General features: G+C 44.2%; 1 protein-coding gene across 10 annotated transcripts; it reads left to right on the forward strand.

Annotated features, from left to right (window-relative positions):
* Positions 1–650: 650 nt before the first annotated feature.
* RPS24 (ribosomal protein S24) lies at positions 651–7,829 on the forward strand. 10 transcript variants are annotated; one of them, XM_003903721.3, is made up of 8 exons: positions 651–790; positions 2,203–2,268; positions 2,362–2,571; positions 4,026–4,136; positions 4,271–4,273; positions 4,788–4,805; positions 7,334–7,355; positions 7,741–7,829. In XM_003903721.3, the coding sequence occupies exons 1-6, from the start codon at positions 788–790 to the stop codon at positions 4,791–4,793; spliced, it is 399 nt and encodes a 132-aa protein (XP_003903770.1). In that variant the 5' UTR covers positions 651–787; the 3' UTR covers positions 4,794–4,805; positions 7,334–7,355; positions 7,741–7,829. The 10 variants fall into 10 exon arrangements, with proteins under 10 accessions (XP_003903770.1, XP_009212797.1, XP_003903769.1 ...); XM_009214528.3 differs by lacking the exon at positions 651–790 and adding an exon at positions 1,098–1,304; XM_009214533.2 differs by lacking the exon at positions 4,788–4,805.
* Positions 7,830–9,393: the final 1,564 nt, after the last annotated feature.

Raw genomic sequence — 9,393 nt, forward strand, 5'->3', positions numbered from 1 at the left:
GGATTACAGACATTAGCCACCACGCCCGGCTAATTTTGTATTTTGTATTTTTTTTTTTTTTTTTTTAGTAGAGACGGGGTTTCGCCGTGTTGGCCAGGCTGGTATGGAACTCCTGATCTCGGGTGATTCGCCCGCCTCGCCCTCCCAAAGTGCTGGGATTACAGGCGTGGCCATCGCGCCCAGCCAAATATTTTTCAAACACTAATTTTGCATAAGGACCAAGATTTGCAGAAAAATACAAATTAAAGAGATCTTTTAAATGAAAAACTCATCATAAAAGTCTCAAAAAATAATACTTACGAACAATAAATTAGAATGGGCAATGTTAAGTACTTGAAATAACAAAGGTTTTAGAGTCAGGGTTTCTGCAGCTTCCCTAGCTGTATGAAGAGGAGACTGTTAGAGAGGATATCCTAAGATGCCTTCCAAGTTTACCCACCGCTAACTCGGAAGAAGGCAATGTAAACTAATTTGGTTTACCGGAATTCAAATACGTACAATTCAACATAATAAATTGAACTGAAATTGAACACCTGCTTGCGTAAACCTAGTCGGCTCCAGTTGTTCTGCCTGCGGATTGGCCAGTCTAGAGTTCCAGGGGTGTGGCCAAAGGTCTGTGAGGCAGGGCCGTAGGCAGCTTCAATCAGGCATCGCCGCGGTCAGCCTCGCGGCGCGGCCACGCCCCCACGCCGGCGCTTCCCGGGGTCCTTCCGTGCGCGTTGATATGATTGGCCGGCGAATAGTGGCTCTCTTTTCCTCCCTGACTGTCCGGAGATAGGCAGCCATCATGGTGAGTCTCCCCGGGCCGGTGCAGTCATCTGCTGCGTATCCGAGCCATCCTTCGTCCCCGGGTCCCAGTATCTGAGCTATAGGCGCGCGAAGGCCGGTTGCTCTTCTCTGGCCGTTTCTGTCGGAGGATGGTTGTCGAGAGGCTCGGGGCTGTTGGCAGGGAATCCGGGCTGGCAGGCTGCGTTGCAGACCCGGACACGCTGGGCTTCGGGCTACAGCGCCTGGGCAGTGCAGGAACTGTTGGCGCTTGTTGACTTCGTGGAGCACAGTGGATGGGGGTGCGGGGCGGGATAGATGGACACTGGCAGGCACATCTCATCTGCAGTTCCAAATTGGGCTAGGTAGGCGGCTTGCAGGTGATGGTAGCCCAAGAGGTGAAGAAGGTGCCGGCAGCGCCTGGGCGAGTTGCGGCAAGTGAAACCATTCCCGTGTGTAAGCTAGAAAACTTGTCAGCTGAGTGGATCTTCATGTTTCATACTGGGGAAACAGGCCCTGGAAAGGGATGTTATAAAAAGGTAGTCCTGCCCTTAGTCATGCGTTATTAGCTTCTCCAGCATCCGTTTTTAACCTTATCTGCAATCTTTTTTTTTCCCCCAAGAATTGAGTACCACTGATGTGGATTTAATTGGTGTGGTTTCTTAAAGTGAAATGGAGAAACTCTAGCAAGTCATTTGCTGCTATGAAAGTCTCTTGTGCCTCCTTTTTGGTAAAATTGTTAGCGTAAATTGCTTAATGCCTACATTCTTTATTAGGTATTAAGTAAAGGTGCAGTTCAGTCTTTCAGAAGGCAATACCGTTTTCTCTGATCTCTGCTGTGGCCATTCTAGAAGGATAGATGACATGCACGTAGTGAGTACAAGGCTTGGGTCACGTTTGTGCAAGACATGATAAACACAGTTCATTGAGTGTGACCTTTATATGAGCCACAGCAGTTTTTACCCCAGAGAAGTGATTCTCGATTCGGAGTGATTTTTCCCCTAAGGGAACAGTTGGCTAAGTCTGGAGACATTTTTGACTGTCACAACTGGGAAAGGTGGGAAGTCCTTCTGGCGTCTAGTGGTTAGAGGGCTGGGATTTTTATAGTTATTCTAAAACACACAGTCCCCACAACAGGAATTATCCATATGGAAATATCAGTAGTGCTGAGGTTGAGAAACCCTGCCCCAGAGATACACATAACCTAGTGAAGTAAGTTGTACAGGTTCATGTAAAACCGTTATATTTTCTTGGTATTTTATGTATTTGTTAGGTGTATCCTGTGAATTTGGCCCTGCCGAGGGGGTTTTATTTACTTTAATTTGCTACATGATTAATGGCTACAAATTGGACTGCAGCATTCTAGGTCTTGAAAAATCACAGCAAGGCCAAGAAAACTTTGAGTAGTTTTATTAACCAGAGTGTATATGTTTTCAGAACGACACCGTAACTATCCGCACTAGAAAGTTCATGACCAACCGACTACTTCAGAGGAAACAAATGGTAAGGAAGGGCATGTCAATCTTTGCTTAATTGTCCTTTACTCTGAAGATGTATTTTATCATAGTGAACACTAAACTTGATATCTCCTTTTAGGTCATTGACGTCCTTCACCCTGGGAAGGCAACAGTGCCTAAGACAGAAATTCGGGAAAAACTAGCCAAAATGTACAAGACCACACCGGATGTCATCTTTGTATTTGGATTCAGAACTCATTTTGGTGGTGGCAAGACAACTGGCTTTGGCATGATTTATGACTCCCTGGATTATGCAAAGAAAAATGAACCCAAACATAGACTTGCAAGAGTAGGTGTCTTTTCATTTGTTCATCAGCTACTGAAGACCTATTTTTTTCAATGGCGTTGTGTTGTGAGTGTGGTAAAATGGGCAAGACCAAGCAATCTGGGAGACAAGTCTGAAGGGATTAAGAAAAAGTTATTTGATAAAATGCACAGGTGGAGTACGGAGGTTCAAAATTGAAGTCTGGCATTTGAGCTGAGTTCAGAAGGGCAGCTGAAGTAGTGTTCTTGGAGTTGGGCTGGGGTAAGGGTTGTTTTCCAGAGGGGAAGTAAGGGAATGTGTTTGGAAAGGTAGCCTGGCACCAAATTCGTTTAGTTTGGATTAAGTCTGAGTCTGGGCTTAAACCCATAGGTAGCCAGGAACCAGGAAAGGTTTTTGATTGTATACTGAGTGTCAAACACTGCAGAGTGAACTATAGCAGTGATCTGGGCTAGCTCCCCAGTTTACATTCTAGTAAGAAGCAATACCTCGAAGTGCTTCTTTTGTTTGTTCCTTTAACTCACTTTACCCCATGCTGTTAGATGAACCTTCCCATAGGATAGCTGTGAGGGAAAATTCTGGTGATGTCATAGATAGAGGCTGCACTTTTTTTTTTTTTTTCTGAGACAGAGTCTAGCTCCCAGGCTGCCGTGCAGTGGCGCAATCTTGGCTCACTGCAACCTCTGCCTCCCAGGTTGACTCTTCTGCCTCAGCCTCCTGAGTAGCTGGGATTATAGGCATGTGCCACCACACCCGGGTAATTTTTGTATTTTTAGTAGAGACAGGGTTTCACCGTGTTGGTCAGGCTGGTCTCAAACTCCTGACCTCGTGATCCGCCCGCCTCGGCCTTCCAGTGTTGGGATTATAGGCGTGAGCCACCACGTCCAGCTGAGACTGCACTATTTTTAACTGATTTTGCATTCATGTTCTCAGAAGGCCTTGCTGAGCTGGTGACATTGAAGCTGAGATCCTTGTAAAGATTTGAAAGTAGTCTTTGTAAAGATACAGAAACAGTCTTGTAGGCCCCAGGAACAGCAAGTGCAAAGGTGGGCAGAGTGGCGATGAGTAGATCAGAATCTCCATGGTGTGGGGGTTGTAAAGGCTTCTCTGTCAGCAGGGAGTAATGGGGAGTTGCAATGGGAAGAGATCCCTCAGCCACTTGGGAGGTGCCTTGTTTTGGTAGTGCAAAAGAAGAAAAAAATAGTGGTCTGTGAGCTCAAGTCTGGACAAGAACAGCCAGTCTCCCAAATTTCCTGTTCAGAGAGTATTGAGTGGACCGTTTGTTTTCCTGTGAGGGTATTCTATACTTAAAATCCCTTGATGATGCTTTCTGTTCTAGCAAAAACATGTATTGAATATACTTGTAAAGTTTTGGTTTAGAAAGCTGTGTTAAGCGCAGACTGGGTCAGTTTCCCTACCAGAGTGGTGGGTAATGATTTTAATGTTTGCAAGTCACCTGGATGTACTGTTTTCTCATTCAGCATGGCCTGTATGAGAAGAAAAAGACCTCAAGAAAGCAACGAAAGGAACGCAAGAACAGAATGAAGAAAGTCAGGGGGACTGCAAAGGCCAATGTTGGTGCTGGCAAAAAGGTATAGTTCATCAAGGAAAATACAGAAACATCATTAATTGTAGGTCTTTAGTTTCTAGGAAAGAAGGAATTTTATTTATTTTTTAAATAACGTTTCTTAATGTTTCTTCTTTTCCCTCTTCTTCTGGATTACAGAAGGTAACATGTTTTAAGAAATTATGTAGCATAGTGTCTTAACCACCTCAGTAGAGTAGCTTGGCCCACCCCTTGTCACCTCACAGCACAATCTGGGGGCCACATTGGTTCATTGATCCTGGTGGGCACCTTTCAAGCCTATCACAAGAAGTTTTAGTTTTACTAATTGGCATAGAACCCTCAATGCAGAGCGGATCTCATTCCCTGTAATTTTACTTGTTAGTATGGACACTGGTTTAAGAAGCAGTTGGATCAATGTGGCCCGTGTTTTCCTGGCATACTGGAGAGGCAACTGAGATCTCAGGATTGCTTTCCTCTCCAGTTGGCCAAGACAAGTGATTTTAGCGTTAAGCAGCTTTTTACCAGCTTTGCTAGCTGTAAATAGTTGGACATTGTAAATCATTGAATAGAATTAAGGTGTTGGGTTGTTAAATTAACAAATAATCAAGTGTTCTGTGAACTTTTTTTTTGTTTTTTTGCTTTTCCTCTCTACTTTCTTGGATTTCTTGTTCATCAGAAATGAAGTGTCTGGCAGGTACTGAGATTGTAAGCACGGTGTGGGGATGCATCACCTTCACTGAGTTTGCTTTGATGATGCTTTGCATGTTGGCCTTTGGATGACAGTTTTATAGTATGGTCGATTATAATGCCAGTGTCATTTAGGCTGGTGCAAGAGTAATTGCGGTGGCAAAAACCGCAGTTACTTTTGCACCAACCTAATATGTTTTAAGATAGTATATTATGAGCAAAGGAGAAAACTTTTAAAATCATGTTTATTTTGGAAACTCCAAAATGCATGTTACATGTGAAGTAACTCACTGGAGGAAGGTGAGTGCTTTACTAAGTAGGCACCGTTTAACTTGCACTTGGGGAATGCTGTATCCACATACTTAGGAAATGGCTTCAGTTAACACTAGGCTTGGGAAGAGCTGTCTTATCCGAGGAGCAGTCCTCTCTGGAGCCATGAAACCAGCCTGGCAGTTCTGGTAATAAACTAGTCTGAAATCCGGCAAAGCCTCTGTCCTGTTTGGATACGTGCAAAGCTGCCTTTTACCATTTCCATTGCTTTTTATTACTTAATCTCCAACTTTCTGCCTGGTGTCTTTTTTTTTTTTTTTAAATAGAAAATTTTTGAGGTAATTATTCATATCAAAGTCTTTGGTGGATATGCTTTTTCCCACAAGCACTTGGTTAAAATGGCCCATTACCTCATTTATTTATTTATTTATTTATTTATTTATTTTTTTTTTTGAGACAGAGTCTCACTCTGTCGCCCAGGCTGGAGCGTAGTGGCCAGATCTCAGCTTACTGCAAGCTCCGCCTCCCGGGTTCACGCCATTCTCCTGCCTCAGCCTCCCAAGTAGCTGGGACTACAGGCGCCCGCCACCTCGCCCGGCTAGTTTTTTGTATTTTTTAGTAGAGACGGGGTTTCACCGTGTTAGCCAGGATGGTCTCGATCTCCTGACTTCGTGATCCACCCGTCTCGGCCTCCCAAAGTGCTGGGATTACAGGCTTGAGCCACCGCGCCCGGCCCATTTATTTATTTTTTGAGACAGGGTCTCTCATCACCCAGACTGGAGTACAGTGGCATGATCATGGTTTACTGTACCTCCCGGGCTTGGGTGATTATCCCACCTCAGCCTTGTAGCTGGGACCACAGGCATGTGGCACCATGCCCTGCCAGTTTTTTGTAGAGACAGGATTTAGCCGTGTTGCTTAGGCTGCTGTTGAACTCCTGGACTTGAGCGATCCTCTTGTCTAAGCCTTTCAGAAGTACTGGGATTACAGGTGTGAGCCACTGCGCCCAGCCTGTTACCTCATTTAAAACAAATTTTGTACATCTGAACAGTCTAAAATTGTAATGTGTAAAGTGGGGTAGGAGTGGGGTGGGCATAGTGGGATTTTGAATCAATGAAGGCCCTTCCTCTTGTGGCATCCTTTTGCAGTGATTCCCTGCCAGGCAAGGCAGTAAACCTGGGATTGCCTGCCCAGGACTGTAATCACATTGACGTCCCAGCGCCATGGAGTATGTAATGAATGAACTGCCAGCACAACTACTCACTAACCGCTCCCTGTTTGTGAGGATTGTACCTGTTGAGAGAAGTTGCAAAAGAATTAGTCAAAATTTGTCCTCTGACCTAGGTCTGAAGGACATTTAACACATTGATTCTTCTCTTCATCCAGCCTTTGAGTCCTACGAGTTAGTGCGTTTAGCCTTTGAGTCCCACATGTACGGAGGAGCTACCTGTGGAGACCTGAGCCATCACTATTCCTGCTTCGTTACACTGGTGCCTCTCACCAGCACTGCTCTGAAAAGCCAGCTAGAAAAATCAATGCTTTTGAGTACATAAATTCTTTGGCTCCAAAGAAATGCCATAGCAATAGTGCTTTTAATTCAGTTTTGTTCAGATGTTAGAACTGGTATTTGTTGTTGCCTTTTGGTTGCAGTGGAGTTATATACTAAGTTACTTATACTAAGGCATTAGTAGTCTCATATCTGAAGAGCAATTGTATTTTTAGTTCAGCTAAATTGATACCTCTCTTTAAATACTAACTTGTACTACTTTTGTGGCTGTGAATGGTATCTTTTATTGAACTGAGGCAGCTTTTAAAAGACTTGACTGATGATTTAGAGCACTCCCATTGAGGTTAAATTAGACTTGAATCTGTAATGATTCTCATATCTGTTCCTGATGTGTGTCCAGCACAGTGTTGCTGGGCAGAGCAGAGGGGCAGAGGCTCAGGTATGTACTTCATTGACCAGTGGGCAAGGCCATCCTGGGTACCACATTGGCTTAATGATCTCTTCATTGTGAAGTTGGGCCACCTTGTTTGCATAAGAACTACAGTAATCAGGCAACGTATTGTCAGAATTGGGAGGAATAAAATCAGTGAGTCTCTAAGGAGTGCTCTGTATACAATTGCAAAGAACAAAATGGTCAACTTTAAGGTACCTGATTGCATGCACTTAAATGCAGATTATTTTTGAGTTTGAAAAGGGACTATTAATGAAATCTTTCTTTTCCCTCCTTTCTCTTTTTGCCTTCCCCACCACTGATTTAGTGAGCTGGAGATTGGATCACAGGTATAATTCAAGCTTTTCATGTAGTCATGTAGATCACTAGACTACTTGGTGTACTGATGTAGCAGTTTAAAAGCAGATCATGTGTAGTACATTTAGAAGTAGATCTACAAATATTCTGAAGAGTTGTAGCCTTTTAAAATATAGTGACATGGTTTTGTTTTTAAGGTTTAGCAATATTTAGCCCATTATTTTTGTTTTATTTCTAACTTGAATGTTTGTAAGTTTTATTTTTTGATGCTTACATTGTGTTAATATAACATCAAAATAACTTGATATTCTAGGTTACTAATAATTGTGGTGCATGAATGTTACTACTTTTGGAATTTAAGACTTTAAAGAATTTTAAAGGCAGTTGCTGACTAAACTTCTTTCTCTTGATTCACAGCCGAAAGAGTAAAGGTGCTGCAGTAAAGGCTACCTGTGTCCATTTTGGATTTTTCACAAGCAGATTAATAAACTAAAAACTTTCATGTGTCTGGTTGTTTGAAATGTATTTACGGTTTATTGGGACTGCTAGGAGGTTAGTCTGCTGATTTAAGTTGCTGCCCAAGTTCACATGCTCCATGAAGCATTCAGTGAAAACTTAATGTCATGGGGTGGTGTTTGTTTGCTGATTAGTTTATAGCTTAGGTGGGTTCATTGGGAGTCAAACTTGTAAATGCTGTGTAAGAACCATGGCCGCTCTGGATGCGGTGTAGTGGCTCACAGTAATCAACACTTTGGGAGGCTTGCGTGGGGTCATTACGCTTAAGCCCAGGAACTCGAGGTTACAGTGAGATGTTTTGTTTTTTTTTCCCCCCCAGACAGGGTCTAGTTTCGTTACCTAGGCTGGTCTTGATTGAACTCATGGGCTGAAGCCATCCTCCCACCTTGGCCACCCAAAGTGCTGTACTTTGGCCACATAAAGTGCTGGCATGAGCCACCACGTCTGGCTAAGAGTGTCTTTAAAAAGTAGCATGTCTAGATAAACGGGAGAAATCTCAGGAAGCAGTAAAGAACTGAGACTTGGTTGGATATGAAGGGGACCCAGGAGAAGCAATACCATGAAGGCAGAAGGGTTGAGGTTGCAGGAAGGAAGGGTGGTGGAATGTTGCGGAGAAAAGATGGTGAGAGCCCCTGTGTGGAGCACCTACAGACGGGAGGGCAGGGGTGTGAAGAGTTAAGTCATGTGACTGGGCCTGCTGGCCAGGGAGTGGTTGGAGTTCTGTTTTTGTATCTACAGAGGCTGTGTACTTTGGTTTGTAGGGCCTCTGGCCCTGTGGGTTCTCTTGCTAAGGAATCTGCTACTCCTTTGCTAGAACCAGGAAATAGCTTGCTAGTGTGGAAGAATGGGGTCTTTGATGTGATTGGCATTTTTTGATGAACAGTGCATAGAGGCTGAAGGTAATGCTAGGGGCAGTAAAGGTTGGGGTTCGAGATGCAGTTTCCTGTGACTGAGCTGGAGTGTGGAAGCAGAGAAGGCACCCTATGAGCAACTTGCGGAGGCAAGGTGGTGAGGATCCTGACAGTGCTGCAGGGACAGGATGGGACATGGAGCTGGGGTTGATTGCTAAGTTGAGCAGGGAGAGTGGAAGGAAGTAATTGAGTGAGTGAGAACTGAAAGGTAGGAAATAGTTTCTGATGTGAAGAAAAAGGGCAAAGCTGCAGAGAGCCTGAATGTTTGAAGGTTGGCATCAAAGTCACAAAGTGGGGAGGCTTGTCTGTTGGACTGTGCTCAGGGCAGAAGTTGTAGTCTTTCAGCCAGTAGCCTTGGGAAGGGAGGTGGGATGAAACTCAGGCTCGGCCATGTTTTTCCAGAGGATCCACTTGGGTTGGGATATTAAAGAAAACGTGGCAGTCTTGCTGTGAGACTTGTTAGGCATAACATTTGGAAACTTGGCAAATTACACATAAAGGTGTGGATTTCCTACCTCTTGAAATATCAGAAGCAGCAATAGTAGCCCACCTTCCTGTGTGATGACAATTGGCAGGGCTCCAGGCTGGCTGCGTCTCTTGGCACAGGTATTTTCCAGTCTCCACAGCCTTTGCTCCTACAGCC

The sequence above is a fragment of the Papio anubis genome, chromosome 11 (assembly GCF_008728515.1).
Source record: "Papio anubis isolate 15944 chromosome 11, Panubis1.0, whole genome shotgun sequence".
In the NCBI taxonomy this organism is placed as follows: Eukaryota; Metazoa; Chordata; class Mammalia; order Primates; family Cercopithecidae; genus Papio; species Papio anubis.

Excerpts from the sequence above, each read along its gene's own strand:
- RPS24 (XM_009214527.3), top strand. The coding sequence starts at position 1,149 with ATGGTAGCCCAAGAGGTGAAGAAGGTGCCGGCAGCGCCTGGGCGAGTT. Across the intron at positions 2,269-2,361 it reads TACTTCAGAGGAAACAAATG|GTCATTGACGTCCTTCACCC; the intron begins GTAAGGAAGGGC and ends ATCTCCTTTTAG. Across the intron at positions 2,572-4,025 it reads CCAAACATAGACTTGCAAGA|CATGGCCTGTATGAGAAGAA; the intron begins GTAGGTGTCTTT and ends TTTCTCATTCAG.